The following is a 22,910-nucleotide window of genomic DNA, read 5'->3' on the forward strand; positions in this document are numbered from 1 at the left end:
CTTAAACTTTTAACACCTATGCATTATTTTTACCTTGCAGTATAATTTACCACAAGAACTTTCTAATTTTCATTGATTCTTCTGGAAAGAAGGCATACACTAGTGCATCACAATAGTTGTGATATCTAAAATGAATCCATACAAAAATTTCTTGCAAGCAATCAATGTTCACTCACCAATGAACTTCGCATCAGATGGCAGCACAATATCAAACGGAAGTTGGGGGTACAGCCGAAATGGATCAACCCACTCATTCCAAACTTCATGACCCTGAGGAAAAATTGTGTTTAGTATTCAATTGCTTAATCATAATGAATATAACATTAAAATATAAATTATACTACAGTAAAACCTTGCTAATTCAAAATTGAAGGGACTTTAAAAAAAACATGGACTTCGAACTATGAAGGCTAGAATAAAATTACTTTCTGAAAGTAATCCACAAATATTCAGATGTTTCTTGAAAATATTGCACTACTACATGTTTCTGTCTATAGTCACAAGATAGAAATCATTTTGGGGATGCTGATGACTGAATCTAGTATGAAACCTTTGCACCAAGTGAATAATTCAAATGCAGAGGTGCCCTGGTATATTTTCTGCTGAGTGCAGTGACACACCACGCCGGCTTCCCTAACGAATGACTGGCAATTCAGCTTTAAATGTTAAGAAGAGGAAATAACAAGTGTGCATTGTAACACAAAGTAAATTTTGGATGGTTGATTGTCTAATGAGCTTACTTGGTGTAGACGATATCATGTACATAATTTTTCTGAATCGGCAGTGCACATTCAAACTTGGCCTAATCTAGGTTACCAAACTAAATTTTGATGGAGGGAAGTACACATATTTAGACATTAATGCACGTAATTTTAAAAATATATGAAATAACCTTCTTCAGCCACGAGTCCTCATACGATCAATGCGCCTATTATTTCTAACATCCAAAACTGCAAACAGCACTGTGCATCAATTGCCAGGCCGCAAGCATTAACTATTGCCAGGAACGATGATATCCATTGTGACATTTTCCAGCTTAAATGAATTTTTCACCTGCCAAATCTCTTCTCCTTCACAAATTTTCACACAAATGTGTGAAACACTGTGGGTAGAGACCATATGATATTTGACGAGATATTGTTACAACATTTAGAAGAAAGTTTCTCACATCTCCTTATTAATTTTCGTACTTCATACTCTAAGTCTTTGGAAAATAGAACTCAATGCATTGAACTTATTGCAAAATTTAATCATCCTTGCTATAGGCTTGAGATTATGGAGCTGTATAGTCCATTCAAGGAAGTGCACTTGCCATCTTGAAATTCATTGGGCGTTCCCTCCTCTAAGGTGGAGATATAGTAGAGATGGAGGAAACGTAGCAGCTGTTGATAGAAAGTCAGGCTGAGTTTCCACTCCCTCCCTGAACACTTGGAAACCCAAGAGAAAATTATGACCCAGTTTCAGAAATCCACCCCTCAAGAGCAATTCCTTCTCCCTCTTGCAACTCGCGATACAAAGACAGTGTGAGGGAAGCAGAAATATGAGATGAGAGAAAAAATACATACAAAGGCGGCAAAGCTCTTCAGCCATGAGAGGAAAACAGGCGTTTGAGGACCTAAGCAGAGTGTGACAAGAGGGGTGACTTGCCAGTTACACACACTCTAACTCAGACAAAATAGTCAACAATATCTTTTCAGCAGGGACACTCGACCAAAGACAGCACGTTTCAGCAATCAAATCAGCAATACAAATACATCTCAAAAAATCAGCAATACAAATACATCTATAAAATACGTCTCAAAAAATCAGCAATACAAATACATCTCTAAAATACATCTAAAAAAATCAGCCATACAAATACATCTCTAAAATATACCACAAAAAATCAGCAATAAAAATACATCTCTAGGAAAAACCTTCCCAAAAGAACTTATCAGTCATTTTCATGTAAATGACACTTAGTTGAAATTGCTGGCATTCACACTGTCCATAACAAAATTATATTGCCTTGAGTTTAGAAGCTTTTATAATAAACAAACACTAGCATGAAAACAAAACAAAAATAAAATCTTGTTTCATTTTAAATTAGATTGAATTTGTTAGGCCCTCTTAAAGTTTTCTCGATAAGATTGAAAGAAAGAGCCCTGTTTCTTAACTTCGCTGCAGTAGCTGTAGCTTAAGTGACATGTAGCTTCATTACCTCCTCATAATTAAAACTTCCCTTTTAATAAATAAGATTTATAGAATTTTTAATTGGTTGATGAAGTTTCAACATGAATTTTCACCATTCTCTATGCTATGAAACAATAAGAAAAATATAGTTGTCTCTGAAACTTGTGAGTCCTTCACCATAAAAATATCTGTCAGCAAGAATGACAAGATTTTGGTAAGAGTACGTTAATATATTTTCTTCAGAATACATTAGGTAACCAATACTGGATTTTTAAATCTTATTAAACTGCGACCTGCCAAGGGAATATTTTAATGACGGAGGAAGGCCTGTGCTACAGGTCAGAGAGACAGTATTCTTGAGGACTGAGTTGTGGGACAGGATACGGGGGATTTCTATTCTCTTGGGTCCTTGGTGTAGGGGTCTCCAATTGCTACGGCATGAAGGTACACATCCTAAGGAATATGGTGCTGTCAAACCCCACCCCTCAAAAAACATCCACTTAGGTTGCCTCAACATCAAAATCTTTTCAGATGCATATTTTCAACCTGCTGCTTTGCCTCTACTCCACCATTTAAATTGCCCACTTCTACCAATAAGATTTCACCAAAGAGTTTGTAAGGCCTCTAGTCTTAGGAGGTAGATAAAAATGCTTGCTTTTTTTCACCTGATGACTCTAAGGGCCCCCGCGCACTGGCAACTTTTATAAAGCAACTATTTAGTTGCTTCATGGATGTTCAAATGAAACACACGAAATTGACTGTGGCCCCGCGCACGGGCAACTTTTTAGTTGCCGCAACTGCCGTGTGTTCCATAAGGACTTCCTCAAAGCAACTAAATAGTTGCTTTGTAAAAGTTGCCAGTGCGCGGGGGCCCTTAAGGTCAAAATGGGTTCCTTTGAGGTTGTCAAGGCAACAAAGAGCTAAAGCCTGGTTCATGGTGATCAAGGTTGTCTAGGTTGTTGAAGTTTATTCGGGATTGCCACCGGATAAGGTTCTCCATCTCTGCCGACGTTTCGATGGCCGAGTCGTCCATTGTCATCAGGGCATCGTCATCAAGCCCTGATGACGATGGACGACTCGGCCATCGAAACGTCGGCAGAGATGGAGAACCTTATCCGGTGGCAATCCCGAATAAACTTCAACAACAGCATACGCCGGGAAAACCTCAGATCTTTCTTCAAGGTTGTCTAGGATTAGAATCGAAGATCTCCAAGCATCTCTCATGACAGCGTAGAGAGAGGGATGGCGAGAGAGAGAGAGATGGGAATGAATAGTCCATTGAGAAGGCTGGAGACCATATAGATAGGTTTACGTGGGGATGGAATTGCAGGATCGACAAAACGGGTAGAAAGCAGAAAAGTATCTAAGATAGGGACGGCAAACGTCTTGGTAATTGTGTGCAAAAATTGACATAAGACTTAACTCGTCTGACATATGCGCAAGCCCATCAATTGAGATAGAGGTACCCTTCCACCACCATGTGCCAAAATAATTGCTCCATGTGCCACTTTGGGAAATCTATGAAAGGGAGTAGGTGATTCTCTAGATTATTTCCAGCCTTCTGCAGGTTCCAATCATCCCTCTTCCAAATGAAACGAGCATTAAGTCCAAAGAAAAATATTCAAGGATAGAAGTGGCTGAGGAAGGGAAGTGTCAACTAGTGAGATGCTTGATTTGAGCAAAATAGCTTGGTTCGGAATATGAAGTTGGTTTCAAAGAGCAGATAAATGACCACAGCAATCATAAATGACTACAAAATAATTTATTCATAACTCTGATATTGTACCAAAGCCTAAGATGACTTCAAATCACCTGATAAAAAGTGATTTGCAGGGCAAAATTAGATTTCGAATTGCATGAGTAGTGGTATTTGATTAAACCCATACCACCTAACAAGCAATTTAATTTGTGGTTTGTTAGAGACAGTCCATAACTTTGAATAAGGTGGTATTTCAATTTAACAGGGTTTGAATTAACAAGGTTTTACTATAATATTAAAAATAACTTTAATAGAAGCTGTAACTAGAAATTAAAAAACTACCCACAATATGAAGAACCAACAAACTTTCTTAAAGATGTACACATAATAAGACTTTACTGTAAACACACTAAAGAAATTCAAATTTCCATCACAAACATCAATAGTTTTCTAATTTTTAATAAATCATGCCTTTCACGACTTAATGACAGAAATGCTTAGTATGTAATTAAAAAGCTGTACATTATTGTAAATTAGCAAATACGGGGACTCATGTAAACACAAATAGCATCTGTTGCTTACCTGAGAGACATAGAATGTGTAGTTCCTTTTAAATTTTGGAGAAGGGTAAGGTGGTTCAATTGGACCTAAGCTTTCATCAGGTTCTGTCTCAGGAAGTACAGCATCCATTTTTAGGGGCTGAAAAAAGCACATTAACCAAATAAATATTCAAGTTGTATAGATATATTTTATAATGACATTAAAACATACATATGTAAATACAGTACCCAAGGAGTCTTCAGCCTTTTTTCAATCAAGAGCCAAAAATTGATTTCACATCGTCCGCAGGGCCACAATGCTCCACGTCACTTTACCACCACATCAATTAATTAAAGCATATAATTTTAAAAAAGAATATAATTTTAAAGTGCAATAATCTTTATTGGTCAAAAAGTTCAATCAATCAATGCGATGTTTGACATTATTATTTTGACGAGTGTGTCAATATATATTTAATATTGTGTGGTGCGATACAATATTTTTTTAGCTTCTACGGGCTGCAAGAAATTAGCCGGCGTACCGCATGTGGCCTGGGAGCCGCAAGTTGAAGACCCTTGCAGTACCCTATTAATATAAATATTAAGTATATTTAGCAGAACCCCAATTCTAAAATTTCCACTTTTATGTTTCACCAGTTTCTTTACTATTTTCCTTTGCCCCATCAATTCTCATATAATATGTATGAATAACAAACCCTGAATTTACACCACTCCATAGCTGAGTTATTCCAACTTTAATTTCCACTTAATACTGCCATACTAAGAAATGGAATATTAATTAATGCACAAAATTTTCTCTTGAGGATAATATAACTTCGCTTGGAGCTAGACATAAAAATGCTGCAACTCATTTTGATCTCTAAGAGGATCATAAATGTTCTTATATCATCTTACAATACTATTATAAAATTTTGTTAAGAATAAATAAAGTATGGATTGAAACACTTCAGTTTTATAAGCCCAAAATATCTAATTCGAACATAATAGACATTTCTAATTAAGTACATTAACAATGAATATTTGGTAAGAATTTCCTACAGGGTCCTTCATTCTAATCAGAAACAGCAATAAAATCCATCAATTAAGAACTGAAAGGGGGAAAATAAGTTACACAAAGAGAGACTCCTCCACATCTAAAGTCCTTTTTACACAGTAAATTAACCCATATGAGTCATGTCTGTTTACGTGAATGATTTTTGTGGGACCGGAACGTAACATGTACAAATGTATGAATCAAATTAGAAGAGGTTCTGTTTTCTGTTCATACCTTCGCCACAGGGATATACAGAGAGGACAAAACGGCATAAGGCGGTAATCAGCTCATTGCGCATTTTACCATGTTCTAAATAAGGAAACGTGGCTTGAGTTGCTATTTGGTTGCTATCGTTGAAATCATTCGTGCTTGGCGTGGAGTGTTGTCGCACAAATTTTTTTTATTCCTCCACTCTTCAATGCTTTCACGTAGTGTGCTAGTGTTTTAAAGAAACGTGGAAAATTAAGGAAGTGGTAAATAAGACGAGAGGAAAAGGTTTTGCTCGGTGTTCAGCCATTAACTGCAAAAACAATGCGGGCATGACGGAAGCAAAGTTGAGTTTCTTCAGTTTCCCTAAAGACCCTGTGAGGTAAGTAATTTCATATTTTTTCTGAGTTACATTGCTGATCGAAGAAACTAAACTTATATTCAAGTATTATTTTGCATGCGAAATGAAATTGTCGAAAAAGTTTAATAAGAACTTGTGGTGTTGGCGAAGGTCCAAGGAATGGGTGATTCGATGTCGACGGTCAGATTTAGATAACAAGACTGTCAGTTATTCACATAATAACTGCCAGATTTGTGCATGCAATTTGGCGTTCCTTGCTCTACCTTTATTAGTAAAGAAATAATTAGGCTACTTTAAATTTTAAACCCTCTTTTTTCGGTGGATGGTAAGTCGTTAGCACTATTTGGTTTGAATTTACAGCATAAGTTTACTTATTTTCAATATGCCCGCCATGCGCATTTCTCATTACAGAGAAACCTATAGTACAGGAACCTAATGTCCCCACTGTATATATCTAATCTGTGCCTTCACTCAAGTTGGGTGGTTACACGGTGCATTTTCGTGTTCATTCACCCATTCATACATTTGGAAATTAACTAGTACGGGTTAATGTACTGAGTAAACAGGCCTTAAAACCTTACCACGAATGTGCTATTAAAAACGCTAGGTGAGGGTTCATCATCCACGGGAGCAGGGGGCACACCAGCACGGCATCTGAGAGCAGCTATTGATGCATCTGTGACAGCCTGAACAGAGGCCAAGTACCTGATGAAAAAGTGAAAGTTAATGACATAGGTTCTGTTCTCCATAGAAATGAGGTTTAATTTTTATCCAAAATGTTCACATATTAGATACAAATGAGGACCAAATTCAAAGGGATTGGTTCAGCACAATACCACAAAAAACTTCTTCATCCGCCATATCCATTCCAATAAGAGTCACTCTCAACCATATTTTTTAACAAATACTCATCTTCAGCAGTAGCTTCAATGCATAAACTAGTCAACCATTAACAGGTAAGGAGCAATAAAAATATCTAGCATTGTTCATTTAGGAATAGAAAGTCACACTACTTTTTCCTATAAGTGCCACAAAACTGTGGAGCAAATTTTTCATAAAGGGCTAATTTAAATTTATTAATAATGTATTTTATAAACCAGCCTTAACCTGCATTCCAAAATTAACATACCTCTCACGAAGTAACCTGCCCTGACGTCTAAGAGAAGCCAAGTCTGGGTCTGTGACAGCTCGCAGAAGAAAATGAAGCTCTGGCAGACGAGCACTTGGAAGCAAGATGGCAGCCCTCGCCCAGTCTACCCACTCACCAAACGGGAATGATAACCTATCACCACCAAGCATTACAGGAACAGCTCCAGCTCGTAGCGCCTCCCACAACCGAGTCTACAAGAAATGTAAAAAGGATAATAATGGCAGCAATACCTTATTTTTGACCCCAATAAAAATTTCCAAATTGAGCTTCGAGAGCCAAATACCATCATACAGCTGTATGTGGCCTCTCAGAAGAATTTCAGAGGCAGCATACAATAAGAAGCACTGTGGAAGAGTAGTGAAGACACCCACATGTCTCACACATGATAATAATAATTTACCATATATTTTCACATAGAAAAACAGTGAACAATATTGATGTTCTTAGCTACATATTAGGATATTTTTAGCAGCAGTAAAGACTAAAAAAGAGATATCACAAAGAAAAAATGAAAGTTAGAGATACATTTCCTTAAAACAAGTACATAATTACTCAAATCAAATACATCAAATCACGTAATAATGAATTAATAGCACACAATTACCTGAACAAGAGTGGTAGATGCAATGGACGGGTCACTGGGAGCAGGTATCAAGGTAAAAGTAGAAACTGATAAGAATGCCATTCGTGATGAAGACAGACCACATAATGTCCATTCTCCAAGGCTTGGGTTTTTCTCAGCCTCCATATCAGGGCCATCATCTCCCTACACATCAAGAGATCAAATTAAACAGAGATCTGAAACATTCAACAACTATTAGATACAACGAGATAGCAAAATTGCTCAACAAAGACATGCATTACACCATTTAGAATATTCAACAAGGGTAATGGACAAATTAATGCATGCATAAGGCACAATTAGGTTAACTATGGAAAAGAAGCAGGTAAGTAATACGTGACGAAAGATAAGGGGTTGACTACATGAATCAACTCTTTTATGTAAAGGTAAGTGGACACTATTCTAACTCATTAATGAGATGGCAAGAATAGAGTTTAGGGTTGGACTGAGCTCCAACTCAGATCTGAAGCAGGGATTTGGCATGGAATGATACTTAACAGTTAGTGCCTGGTAAGCAAAGGTATAAAATTGTGTTTCATCTTTTTTCAAAGCCAGCACAAAATTTACAAAATAAGTGAGTTTTTTTTCATTCCAAAACTTTTAAGTGAAAAAACTTAACTTTTAAAACTAAAAATTTTTAAATAAGTGATTTATATCCGTGGTTAGCATACATGAGTTAGGGTCACGCACAAGGAATCATGAGAAAATTTTCTTTTCTCTAAAACCATTGACACAAGAATTTAATTTTGTGCTTACATATTCCCCATCACAGTGTTACATTTGGGTGTAATAATGATTGGCCACGGAAATGCTTTCAACAAGTTCAGGAGAATACGTATTTTTATTTTGAAGATTTGGGTCCCTCCCGGGCTAAAATAAACTCATTCTGTACTTGGGGGAATACGCTTGACTGTTCAGAATTATTCTTATAAGATTTCATTCCAAACAGTTGATTCTCCTTGGTTCGAGATCATCATTTGTTGAGCTTGAACTTTTCATTCAGATGATGATATGAACACTCACCATGAGTTGCTGGGAGGAAAATTTACAAGCACAAAAAATTCTGATCACACTGCAACCAATCGTACTCAACCGTTCAAAATGAAAACTGATTGCAATAATTCCAAACAATGTCAAACACACAATGGATTTACACAGAGAAAGGGTAAGCATTTATCACCTACCTTATCATCATCAGTCTCCCCACAATCAAACTGAAAGAAGAATTCATCGGATGTGGCAGATCTTGACATAGCTCGAAGATGCATATCAAGCAGTGCAGGCTCTGAGGAGCTTGAAGTTGCAGGCCCAGGAACATATTCCCCCTAAAAAATGAATGAAATTAGGTTACTCCCAACATTTTACCATTATTAAATCAGAAAATAAAGTCAATCATCAAAGTCAAAAATCAAAAAAGTGCAGGTGTGTGGATAATAGGAGCAAAAATAATTAGAGGGGAAAGAATGCTTCTAACTGTACTTCAGTATCATAAAAAAAGGCATTTCAATTTAGCCTAATTTAAAATTTTAATTTCATGTTGTAGCGTAAAAATTCTACAGGCCTAAAAATCATTCCCCTTTTAATTATACCCACACCAGAATCATTCAAACATACAGCTAATATTAGAATCAAGCAAGCTGTCAAGGCATCCTCTTCCCGTTTATTTTTTACCCCGATTTGCAACCTACAAACCATTGGAGAATACCCTGGTGCAGTATTTTTCACCATGCCAAAAAAAATTACGCATGGATGCCATCTCTATAAAAAAATATGTCCGTTAGGCAAATTTCTTTCAAAAACATAACATTCTTTCACATTATAGTTTATAAAATTAGAGTATAAAAATTTTTTTTAAATATAATTAGAAAAAAGCAAATCTTAGCAATGTTTAATTATAATTGAATGACGAATAATAAGGTGTTGAATGATAGCTATTTATGCTGGATTCATTGAAATTTAAATTACATGCTATTATTATCTGTTCATTTTATCTCTGCGGGTCAGCTTTCGTGAGATCCCGGACACACTCGGAGGGCCTCGCAGAAGGGGGAGGGGCCTCGCTGAATTAGAAGGGGTAGAACCGAGAGAGAGAGAGAGAGAGCAGGAGCGACCTTAACGTTGCCAACTGTACATAGCCGCCCGTGTGTCTCACTGAAAAGGTGTGACTCATACGTGGCCAGATATTTTGGGCCCGGCGGCAAAACAATGCATACAATGTATACCTACTCATTTAGAGGGGATTGAGGATAATCCCATCTCAGAAGCCAGGATATTGTCCGCTAAACGCGAGACCGCTGGTGAAAGGCATACATAGGCGTAACATTCTTATAAACGGGGAGCGCAAGGGAATTGGCGAGGATGAGGATGCAAAAAGAATGGAGAAAAGTAGCGCGACGGGTATTTTATTAAATAATTTATTTTGTAACTTATTGCTGGAGTGGTGTGGATAATATATCAACCTCTTCGTCTTCCCTCCCGTCAGTGTCTTCATTTTCAGAGTCACTTTCCGTGAGCTGTATAATTATTGGCTCCATAATAGCGTCCCTATCAATTTCTTTTTTCAGATCTTCATCTTGCAGCTGTTCTGCGTGACGGACACAAGCAGCCCAATTCCTTTTCCCATTGAAAATAACGAAGATCATTAAACACAATGCTCTTCGCGCTACTGCGAAGCAGCATGTTGACTTTCTTCTCCATAGCGCCTTCAATAAGCACCCAAGGTATCCAAAACTATATACAGTGCAACCTCGATATAACGACACCCCACGGTGCTCTAATAAACACTCGCTACAGCGAATTGTCGCTTTACCGGAGGTGGAGTATATAATAGCCAATATACCTGTTGCGAACAGATATACAGGAACAGGAGTGGTGCGGCGACAGATAAACATCTATCCGATAAACGTAAGCATAAATCCAGACGATAGGAGATGTTTTTTTGCATCACTAAATTTCCTTACTTAAATAACGACTAACTATTCAAACAATTTATAAGCGCCGCACTGAATAAAAATCATGCAAAGCATTGTTTCGTCAATAATTATATTTAACGAACGACAGTTTACCACATAAATTTTAGACTGAGCACTCCATTAACTTCATTTCTAACAGATCGCTAGCAGTTACAGAGGTTAAAGAGTCTTGATGAAAGTCTTCCGGCGGTGAAACCCTCGCTATGGCGAGAGCCAACGCCGAAAGGGTCTCGTAAAAACGAATTTTTAACACGCTTATTATAGGGTCAATTGACGGTGCATCGGCTATCTCTCGTAATAGCGGGGGTGTCGCTATAGCCCGTACTCGCTTTAACGAGGTTCCACTGTAGGTTGTAATACCCAAAAGTAAATACGGAGTTGAGGAAAAGGGTTAGGGTTTGGTAAGAAAGGGATCGGAAAAGTACTGTGAGGGAATACGTGGAGGGAGGGAGTCGGTGCTGATGGGAATGCAAAAGATGAATAAAAATTTTCTGGAAAGGAGATGGAAAAGGATTGAAGTGGAAGAATATGGAACAGTAAGTTATAAGTTGGATTTAAATGGAAGAATCGAAGAGCACCAAGAGAATGCGCGAGATTTGGCAACACAGCTAGCAGATTCACGAAGTTGACGCGACAGAGGTCTGAGAGCGACTGAAGTTCCGAAGTGCTAGGCTATGCCTACTGTCTGCTGATTGGCAGAGGGAAAGTAACGTGTAGATAAACTTTCCCTCCTCTCACCCCAACTCGGTTAAGCCACACCAGCTCACCCGCAAAGATAAAGTGAACAGACCTTAGGTCTTTGAAATTTTGGAGAAAAAAATTAAACTTCACAAAAATGAAATTGCTACTTTTTGGGTCCTTGAATTTCATTATATCGAGGCTCTATTTTATTGACAGCATGTTTAAATAATATGATATTTATAACCAGAGGTAGATCAAGCAATGTTTTCTGGGGGGCACAAGGGTCTCACAGATCTTTTCATATTTGAGATTAAAAACTAAATATTAGAGATGTGCGAATAGTATCCGCGAATACTCGAATACCTCGAATATTAGAAAGTATTCGATATTCGAGGTTTCGAATAGTTATGCGAAAAGTACCGCCTCGAATACCTCGAATACTTGGAATTTCGCGTCATACACTGTCGCACGCACGTCGTTGGTAGTTGACTCGGAAAAATGTAGAGAACTGTAGTCATTTAGTGCCCGCAGCGCCGTTTTACGCAAGTTGACGAATTACATCAAATTAGTGGATTTTAGCGGTGAAAAGAGTTCAACGAGGGGAACCGAAAATGGTCGGGTGAAAAAATCCGAAAATCCCCGATTCCCCCCACCAGGAGAACCTCAGTGCCGTGGGATAGCAACCTTAGGGCATTTCCCACGATCCGCTATCCCCCTCCATTCAGCACTTGACTCACCCCTCTGACGCTTTCCTCTTCCCCGAAATCAAACAAAAGGTCCCAGCTCGCACAGGGATCGCATTACGAAGACCCCTGCTTCGAAAAAAATATCGAGTTACGAGAACAATAAAAACGTGTTTCACGCCCTCCCCCCTTTTCTCACCCACTGACCTTTTTCTGGCTACCTGCTTCGAAGTTCCCCATTTCTGGAGGTCAACAGCTGTGTGAGTACCGTGGGATACTTACATTAGCGCATTTCCCAAGATCCGGTATCCCTCTCCATTCAGCACTAGCCCCCCCCTCTGAGGCTTTCCTCTTCTTCGAAATAAAAAAAGGTCACAGCTCGCGCAGGGATCATATTACGAAGACCTTAGCTTCGAAAAAATACCAAGTTACACGAGAACAATAGAAACGTGTTTCGGGCCCTCCCTTTTCTCCCCCACTGACCTTTTTTTTCCTACCAGCTTCGAAGTTCCCCATTTCTTTGGAGGTCAACCGCTGCATGAGTCATCTATTAGCACAAAAGGTGTCTAAGAATGACTTTCGTCAATTGATGTTACACCTTTATTGAATTGAAATATTAGTAATGTGCGCGTAATTTCAAAAAGAATAAGACCAAACACGACGTATTTCTGAGTTTATTTAAGCATTTTACGCAAAGAAATAAATGTCAAAATACGACGGAGACGCATTCTGGCGAAACTCGATATGAGCAACAGAGCTTCTCGGAAGTTGATGCGGTATTTTTTTCCGAAAACATATATCAAGTTATAATTTATGAGTGGTGCTATAAATCTTTATTGTTACAGTCCCAGAAAAAGGGATATTTTCTCAGAATATTTGGTTTCTCCCTAATAGCAATTCCAATTCATCTTCTTATCTCGTGAGAACTCCCAAAGATGGACTGAAAATAATTGAAGAAAATCTGGTGGAGAAGAGCTTGTATTTTACAAAATGCCTCAGATTGTCAGCTAGCACTTGGCAGCAGTAGTGAGGGTAAAGCGATGTTAGTTGAATTAATTATATGCCCAATTGTTTCCATAAAATGAAAATATTCATTAATCAGCTAAATTCCTGTTCGAATCATTTAAAGGAAATCAAAATTACTCCCCAAAATCTTGTGTTGCCTGCTGCATAGGCAACCGAGTCAAACATACCAGCATTCATCATTTAGTATTCGAGGTATTCGAAATTCGAGGTATTCGAATATTCGAGCAATGATTTAATATTCGAATTCGATATTCGAATTCGAGAAATCTGCTATTCGACCCATCTCTACTAAATATGTATTCTCTTTCTTTTGATATGAAAGTTATTAATATTAAATTAATTGATTGATGCTACATATACACAAAATAAAATGAATATAATGATAACTGTATACAAAATCTTGCCTATATTTAAAGCGTCTGGGGGAGCACGTGCCCCCAGGCTATAGTTAAAACAAGGCTACTAATATTCAACATAGTCCAAACAGCACATTTTCGGAAGAAACAAGCGTATCATTAGCACATTCAAATAAGACGAGATGGACTGGAAACTTCAGGATACGTGTTCTTCCCTTGCTCCTTCGCTCATAGCCTCGTTGCTTGAAATACGGAGGGAGCACGCTCCTTCCCCTCGACCTCTCCTCCAGCACTCTTCACTTATAAGCATTTCCGATTTCTTCTATCCACCATTTAGTCCAACAAATTACACACTTGCTCGAATTTTTTAAACAGTAGGTTTTGACACCGATATAATTTGCAATTGCAATAATCCTCATATTAGCGTCTGAAGATGATTTTGAAAATCAGGTCCTCAGTGTAATGGAAATTACTCGGCAAGACAGATGTTGACTATTAACCAGGTATGTCCTTCAAAACTAGGCGTTTCTCTACGTTTGATATGCGATTACAATTTGCAGTATGAATGCCGCGGGATGCCCAATCGTGGCAGTAACTTTAGCACGCCCTCCGGAGCGAGAAACCCCAGGCAATATTTTCCATGTTCACCTCTGAGGTACCGACATGATGCTTACAAGAAAAGCAATCAGGAGCATTTTAAAAATATGTCATTAAGGGAGAAACTCCCCTGCCTGCTGCTTGTTTTTGACCTAGGGTTTCAGATGACTGACTCACATTGAAAACCAAGGCCACTCAGTTCCCCTTAGACTTGCAACCAGTGAAGGCGAGGGGGGGAAGATAAGAAGTTTGTGTAAGAGGCGCACCCTCATTTTTTGCTGAATTTTCTGAGAAAAAAGGTGTGCCTCTTACACGTGCTTATATGGTACCTATTCGATTATTGAGTCCCACCCAGCAATCCTTTTAGTGCCAGCCTATTTTGCCTGATGTGCTGAAGAATGCCAAAGCTTTTTTGGTGAACTTGTACCTTTGCACTTAAAAATGTATATAAGGCCTCATATGCATTTTAAGAAACTAATTTTTTTCACTTGCCCTCAATACTTACGGGTATGTTAAAGCATGACAGATACAAAAAAATAGTTACAAAAGCTACATGAAGCAAAAAAAATAAAAGGTGTGAGTTTAACAAAACCCAGCCATTAGATCAGCCCTTGGCACTCTTCACACATATCCCCCTGGCTTATGGATCGACTCGATGGCACTACAAGGGTCAAGGTCCTAAATTGCTCAAGAGAAAAACAAATTCCTTTTCCTTTTTTTCAGCAAAAATCCCTCCCATTTTATTGTTTCTATCCCACTTGGAAATATAGAGAGCTGAAAGATATCTGTCTTCAATTGCCCAAGCAATCTAATCCCTGCAAGTAGTCTCCTATACCCTTTTTCCGAACTGACGGCGGCTGGGCGGTAGAGAGCTAGTAGCCAATCAGAAGCACTGCCCCTTCCACCTCACTGTGCCCCTCCATCCAGCCGACCAGCATTGCCAGCCCTTGGAAATAACTGTACTTTCGGGGGCAGCTGAATGAATGCTGTGCGATCTCTATAGATTCAGTTTGGCAACACTGCGAGCTGGAGAGCAATCTGCACTGTACGGAAGTGGGAGAGAGACTGTGGCCTCCTACACACTTTCACCTGCCACTCTTCTGTGATTGGCTAGAAGAGTGGGTGGGTCTCAAGCACGATAAAGGTCACCCGCCGTCAGTTCGGAAAAAGGGTATAGTATCCTGTGGCTCCCAGTTAAATCATGCAAAAACTGTTTAACTCTCTCTGTTCATTCGTAGCAATATTGGATTAATCAAACATCTTTCCTTTGTATTTTATTATTTCAAAGATTATGCCAACACTCTTAGCATTTAAGGTTTTTACCTGAAAAGAGAGAAGGAATTGCCTTCTAGCAGGGAGAACAGGAGGTACTCCTTGCCATACGTCTCCACCAGGAGGTCCCAATAACGGAGGCAGCACTAGATCAAACCGAGGACGAAATGTGCCAGGTGAAAACTCACTCTGTGCCACCATGGCCCGACCAGTATTTACTCCTTGGAATAAATCTCCTGTAATCCTTCTTTGTCCTGTGTTGCGAATAGATGCTGTAATTAGGAATAAATTTTGTCATTAACACAGAGTTGCATCAAAGCAGTACAATCATAGCTATTTGGCCCACGTCCCTTATTTACCATATAAATGCGTGTAAGAAATGCATAATTTAAACATCTGAGCTAAAGAAAAAAAAATTTGCGGCATATTTTTAATCCTATCGCGTGGTTAAACAGACAGATGACTGGACTTTCGACAGTTATCAAAATTTCCACTTTCATTACTAAAAATCAAATGGTATTTTTCCTACTCACCAAGAATTTTGTTTAAAAGCTCTCATAGGATTATTGCCATAGAATTTCAGCCATGGAAAATTTTAAGGCAAAACATGACAGGCACATAGCGTGAATCTTCCCAAGAGATTGAACAACAATCGGGGGAATCTTAGCACCATAAGATAATAACCACGGCATAGATTTCACATAACCACCCTCAGCTCTCCATCAGCCAATGCCTCTGACGTTTTTTTACCTTTCCGAGACCCCAAAGACCATAAATCACTAGCCTCAAAGCAAAATATCAAAATACATGGGAACAATTGAGACATGTTTCATCCCTAACCCGACTCACCACCTGACCTTTTTTGGTCTACCAGCTTCAATTACCCCAGTTTTACCCAAGGTCAAATGTTAGGTGAGTCACCTACTGAGCTCAAAGATATCTCGATAGCTTTTGGCAATTGGATAACATGCACAAGGTTCAAAAAAGAATGAGACCTAACGCGACACATATGTGACAAAATTTCAGTTTTTTAAGCTCTAATTGATTGACACAAAGCTTTATTGTTACAACAAGGCTACTAATATTCAACATAGTCCAAACAGCACAATTTCAGAAGAAACCAGGGTATCATGAGCACATTCTAGCAAGATGAGAGGGACTGGAAACTTCATGCAATGCAAACTGCGTATATCACATTGCTGCGCCTTCACCCATTCGCTTTGAAGGCAATGAGATCACATGCAAGATTGGACATGTTCGTCCCGTGCTCCTTTGATCGTAGCCTGGTTGCTTGAAAGACGGAGGGAGCACGCAGCAGTCTTCACTGACAAGCATTTCCTATTTCTTCTATATGTCATTCAATCCGACAATGTACACACTCATTTGAATTTTTTTAAACTGCAGGTTTTAAAACCAATATAATTTTCAATTCCTCAAAATAGAATCTGAAGATGATTTTTGAAAAATCGAGCCCTTAGCAAAATGGAAATCATTTGGCAAAACAGATGTAGACTCTTAATTAGGTATTGTCCTTCAAAATTATGCATTTCTCTAAGTTTGATATGCAGTTACTATTTGCAGTATAAATTCCGCAGGATGTCCACTCATAGCAGTAAATTTAGCACGCCCTCCAGACGAAAAACCCTGCACGATCTTTTCCATGTTCACCTCTGAGGTACCGACGTGACGGCCCGATGCTTACAAGTAAGAAATGCAAACAGGAGCATTGTAAAAATATGTCACTAAGGGAGAAACTCCCCTGCCTGCCGTTTGTTTTTGACCTAAGGTTTCATATGACTGACTTGTGCTGAAAACCAAGGCCACTCAGTTCCTCTTGGACTTGCGACCATGGAAGGGGGGATAAGAAATTCGTGTAAGAGACGCACCCCCATTTTTTGCTGCAAATTCTGGGAAAAAAGGTGCATCAATGAGTTATTCATTAACACCCCCCATGGTGATGCACAGGGAGGACAAAATCAGAGAGTTGCCATAATAATGATTATCACTTACTGAGAAAACTGGCTCACATATAATTGAGAAATGTTTGGTTAGGGAATAGCAACATCTTAAGGATTACTTGCTCTTTTACGAAAATAATTCATGCAATAATGTAAGCCATTATTCTTTCTAAGTGAATTAACATAATTCCAGAAAAATTTTAAGATAGTTGAATTAGAGGTTTGTAATTGATTGATCTGTTGTAACAACATAATTTTAGTCACACACTATCTTCGAAAAGTGAAGAATTACTTATATACTGATTGTAGTTTGAATCTCTTTTATTGAGAGCACAATCTTCTTTTGCAAGCTATCTGTTCAATAAGAGATGGATGAAACCAGCATGGGAAATTAGAATTACATAACCTCTTCTCTAGAGTTGATTGACAAATGTCATCAATCACAACTGAGGGAAAATTTGCAAAATTTACAGCCCATGTCAAGGCTTAGGATATACATTTCCATCCTACGCTAGATAGCACATTTATGATATTATTCATATCACAGTCTTTGAGATCTGAGACAACTAAGTGAATATTTAAAGCCTCACAAAACATATTTAAATTAACCTAAACAAATAACTAATAATAAGACAATAGCCTTCTTCCACTAACAAAGAATCATCTACTCTATATACCTGAATACCATATGAAGAAAATACTTCATCAAGTAGATACTTAAGCAAACAATACCTACCTTCTACAGTAGCTCTAGCAAGGTTCAGAAGGACATGATTTCTTCCATCACCAGCCCAATAAGGTAATTGTGCTAACCGTTCAGCCAGCAATATCTTGGGAAGAGTGAGATTAGACTGTGGAGTTACAAGCCCAATGTCCATGTCAACAGCAGCTAGCTCCCCAACAAGGACAAAGAAAATACAGGCTGTAGAGGGGTCATCAGTGAAGTGTGGATTATAGCCAAGTGTTTGACGGACAGTGGTTTTAACAAAACTCTCCACCTCCCCAAGAACCTGCAGAAGGAATATTAAGCTTGGTTTATTTCCTCTCAATAAATGAAATTAAATTTTTTAAACTACTAAGGCAAGCAGGGTTCCCAATAAAGACACAAACCTGATGTTCATCTGGATCATAGAGGTACACCGGAAATCCAGAGGTTAGGGAACATCTAGAGTAATCAAAACAGAGGTGCATAGTACAAGAAGACCGTTCCTCCAAGCTAGGTGGTGTGAGTTTAGGTGGAGTTGAAGATGGATACAAGCGGTGAGGAAGTGCTAATTCAGGACTGTTTCTTTCCATAGCTTCCCTTCGAGCAACTTGAGCCTGCAAGAAAATAAGTCATCAACCATAACATACATCTAAGCAAAAGAAAAAATCAAAAAGCAATAACACAAAATTAACAATGTGAGAGAATGAGAAACTTTCCTTTATTAATTCTTACAATTAATCTAGGTGACTTGAATGGCCAGAAATTTCTCATAAGTTTTAATTCAATAGGAATTACAAAAATGTTTGGAAATTTGTAAATATCTATTTCTGCTTCCAACAGTTCCAAATACTCGAAAGCTCTAATAAATGCCTTTCACTAAACCATCAAGACTCAGTTAATTTCCAATAAAGAATTCATGAAAATCCCAATTGATCTTTGGTTTCAACTTACACAAATAACTTTTTTTGTTGATCTTTCAACAAATTAAATGAGTTTATACTAATTTTAATGATGAAGATGATAAAGTGCTACTGAATGACAGAAGATGAAGCCTCAAGCTTGAGCAAGTACATCATCAAGAAATTGCTCATTCCACTGCACTAATAAATAGTTATGAAGGAACAAGATGAGTTGCCATTCACAGTAGATGGCCAACCACAAATCAGGGCATAAAATGCTTTGCTACCAATCACCAATTAAACCCATATAATATGCACCTGTTCTACAGATATTTTCAGTCTCTCTAATTCAGTTTGTTGCCGAAGGAGTTCTCCTTTAAGTTCATCAATTCTTTGGCTGTAAGTCACAACTTCAGACTGCAACCTCTGTCTTCTAGCCTCCAAATCTCTCAACTCCAAGCTCACAGAACCTTTAAAAATTATACATTCTATTAGCAATCACAGCTTCACAATTAATCACACACAAATATAACATAAAACATAATTCAATTCATAGCACATATTAATGGAAGGTATTGCCTTCCAATGACACGGATATTAATTCAGACTATAAATATCAAATATGACAGCTATGCACTACATTTCTGATGAATGGACAGGTAAAAATGTGAAATGAAAATACATCAACACAGTACATTCCCTGGGTCATTAATGACACTAACAAGAGTTTTGCTTCCCCTGCAATCATGCAGAGCCACAATGGACCAAACCTTGATAATGACCATGACACTGTGGCAATCTGGATCAGTATGATTATAAATCCTTTAAGTTTTCCTAAGTTGATGTCATTTCATTTCTTTAACAAATAAGCCTTCAACTCGCCACCATCAAGTTCATCTTTAAACCTGAATTTTAATCAGGAGAAAATAGGTAGGTCATTCTATGTCAGTTCATCCAGGCATGACACCCACCGACTTGGACACCGACCCCAGCCACAGGAACCACAAATCTATATAAGTACATAAGAGCTTTAAACTAGAATGAAGCCAAAATTGATCACCCATCGCCACTCAAATACTTAAATTATTACTTGGATAATAATTATATGATTACCTCAGTACTCAATCTAACAGGATAAGACAGTGAAATCAGCCCACGAGCCATTTGAAATCTCAATGGTGCCACCATGCATTGGTACCACAAGAGCGCAACATTTGAATCCTGCTTGCAAAAACACTGCGAGGAGGGAACAGAAATTTCAAAATAGCCTGAGACCCCCTGGGCTCCTGGGTGGTGAGGGAGTTGGATATATTGAGGGGCTTTAACTAGTAATTGCCCTGATACCCAGCCATAGTCCTAGCAGCCCTGAACATATGGGTAATTTAAGTCCATCAATCCATAATCATGAACTGCTCAAGTAAGAAAACCCATTGGAGATATACAGGGATGCCGACTTACAAAAAATATTGGGGGGGCCCAAACCGGGGATCTTGCCCCACAAATTTTATAAGTAGTGAGTTTTAAGTTTTTTAAGCATTTTAGAAGAGTCATATGATCAACATTAGAACCCTGATAACTCGAATATCGATATCTGGACACTGCAGGGAAAATCGACAAGCCTGATACATTTTTTCCTCACACCCATTACCAATTTTTGAGGGGGCTCGGGCCCCCTCAGGCCCCATGGAGTCGGTGCCACTGGAGATATATTTTTAAAACTACTCGATAATTAAAGTTCTCTCCAAAGCAGAACAAAATTTAACTTAGTACAGAAAGTTCAGCTAGAAGCATAATTTTTTACAAACGGATACTATAAAAACTCAATGAATGCTACAGGTTAATGATGAACTACGGGGCAATGAAGCTACTGGTGAGTATGCTTGGATGGTACCAGTTCCATTCTAGGTACCAATACATCCCAAAAAAATACCCATAGTCTACTCTGAATTATTTATCATTCAAAAGAATAATATCATTACCTTTCATTATATTAACAGAATCAGTTATTTTCAAACCACTTAATTTGAACACAATATCAACTGTCATACCTCTGATTCTTAGCATTTCTTCGATCCTCAACTTGAGATCCGATGCTTTGAGAGATGAAAAATCTTCAAATGCTTCCAGTTTAGACCTTGTTCGATGGATATCTGAATTAGGAGCATCATTTTCAACCTGCAAAGTTTTGTTGATAATTATACCTTAGATAAAATGTTTGCCATTATATGACCCATTAAAATATGCAGTGATACAAACCTTAGATAGATAGTAATAATTAACAAACACAATGGCGAAAAGAATGAAAGGGAAGAGAATAAGTATGCGAGATAGTTTCACATGGCTGAGCGTGTGGCACATCATCTCTTTGGAACCAGCCGCAGGGGTTCGGTATCCACCCAAATCGAAAGATGCAGCTGTCATAATAATGATTTCTTAGCATGCATCTGCAAAGACTTTGTCACTCTAAAACGTTCCATGGAATGTATTTCATTTCCAGCTCCTGCAATAAAATGTTTTGATTTGTTTACTGAAGGCAAAGTATAGGGCTAAAGTAAGAGTTACGCAATCAATTATTCTCAGGCTAGACAAAACTGAGGAAAAAAACTTAAACTACATTTCGAACGGATTGATATAATATACAACGCAAGAAACTCTAATATAGCGATAGTAATACGCAAACATATAAGTAAAAAGATCGGGTTCAATTCAAGGGAATTCTTGAACCACGGAGTTACACTGATATAGTACAGAAATAAAAGCAGCAATTCAAGATGACTAACCAAAAATGCAATAAATTCTCATATACGAGAGCCTCATTGGAGGCAAATGAAAATGTCCTCAAGTATCTGCATTGAAATAAGCTAAATCAAGCCCAATCCCCAGAAGTATACCATGTACCACGTAAAACACTATTCTCTGTCAATATATTCATTGTTTGGGTCATTAAATAACCATATAAAACAATACATTCTGACAATGTATGCATAGTTTCGTTCAGTAAATTAAGCTGTTAAGTGCGCGTTCAATGTAATCTGTACATATATATTCAGAGTTTGAGACTTCTGGATATTTCTAGACGTGTACGCATATATTTTAGCACGCCACTACAGATAATATCCCATCCAACCTTTGATTGCAGAAACAACACTCACCAAAAATACTGCTGCGGTATGAGGTTCATTCCTATGAGGGAATGATAATATTCGAGAAGATTACATTTGCAACGAACCAAATCTACATTTTTACTTGAAAATTTGGTTATTTAACGCAGAAATTACTTGGACTGCGACCCATAGGCACATGGAAATTCATTTCCTCTTCAAAACCTCCAACATTTAACACAAACAAAGCACTTCGCCTTGGCATTTCGCTACTCATTTGTTACTCCGAATTCCTCGAATTACAAAAATCGTGTATAAAATAAAAATAAAACTTGATTACGTTTACGTAGATGATTTTGACGTGGTAACCGTACAGCAGTCGTGGAACCGCGTGTAACTGAAACTTGAAGTGGCAGCTGATAACACATGTTGGCTATAAGTTAAACGCTCGCTAATAAAATATTGATATTGATGACATATGTATATTTTCGGAAACGGGTAACAGAGTATACTTTGATCTACAAACTTGCCGGCGGATAAAATTACATTTTTTAACTAATAGATATTTGGTTGTCTGTAAATTAGAAGAATCTTTTTTTTCAACAAAAAGTTTGGGAGACAATCAAATAAATTAATGCGATCATATCAATGGCAAATAGAACCTTTAATTACTATTTCTTCCTAACTGTACATTCGAATGCCAAAAGTTTTCCATTTTCGTTCTAACGATGAGCAGTGTTCCTCTGAACACCACATTTTATTTCACTATTCATGGTTCCTCATAAAATCTTCACGGTATACCTTGCTTTTCAAGAAAAAGACTCCTAGATCGAATAAATTAATTGTTCATTTCAT

The 22,910-nt window shown here is 38.0% G+C and overlaps 1 protein-coding gene across 1 annotated transcript in view; it reads right to left on the bottom strand.

The window, feature by feature from the left end:
* The window catches only part of LOC124160634 (exostosin-3), a 42,636-nt gene extending 20,250 nt beyond the window's left edge, over positions 1 to 22,386 (bottom strand). The window contains exons 1-13 of the mRNA XM_046536545.1: positions 22,107 to 22,386; positions 21,211 to 21,454; positions 21,003 to 21,129; positions 19,273 to 19,424; positions 18,460 to 18,669; positions 18,086 to 18,359; positions 15,443 to 15,663; positions 8,989 to 9,129; positions 7,787 to 7,948; positions 7,162 to 7,373; positions 6,614 to 6,737; positions 4,454 to 4,570; positions 177 to 270 (exon numbers count right to left, since the gene is read on the bottom strand). Of these exons, the coding sequence (XP_046392501.1) occupies positions 177 to 270; positions 4,454 to 4,570; positions 6,614 to 6,737; positions 7,162 to 7,373; positions 7,787 to 7,948; positions 8,989 to 9,129; positions 15,443 to 15,663; positions 18,086 to 18,359; positions 18,460 to 18,669; positions 19,273 to 19,424; positions 21,003 to 21,129; positions 21,211 to 21,375 (1,999 nt within the window). The 5' untranslated portion in view covers positions 21,376 to 21,454; positions 22,107 to 22,386. The remainder of the gene's footprint in view (positions 1 to 176; positions 271 to 4,453; positions 4,571 to 6,613; positions 6,738 to 7,161; positions 7,374 to 7,786; positions 7,949 to 8,988; positions 9,130 to 15,442; positions 15,664 to 18,085; positions 18,360 to 18,459; positions 18,670 to 19,272; positions 19,425 to 21,002; positions 21,130 to 21,210; positions 21,455 to 22,106) is intronic.
* Positions 22,387 to 22,910: the final 524 nt, after the last annotated feature.

The sequence above is a fragment of the Ischnura elegans genome, chromosome 6 (assembly GCF_921293095.1).
Source record: "Ischnura elegans chromosome 6, ioIscEleg1.1, whole genome shotgun sequence".
Taxonomy (NCBI): Eukaryota; Metazoa; Arthropoda; class Insecta; order Odonata; family Coenagrionidae; genus Ischnura; species Ischnura elegans.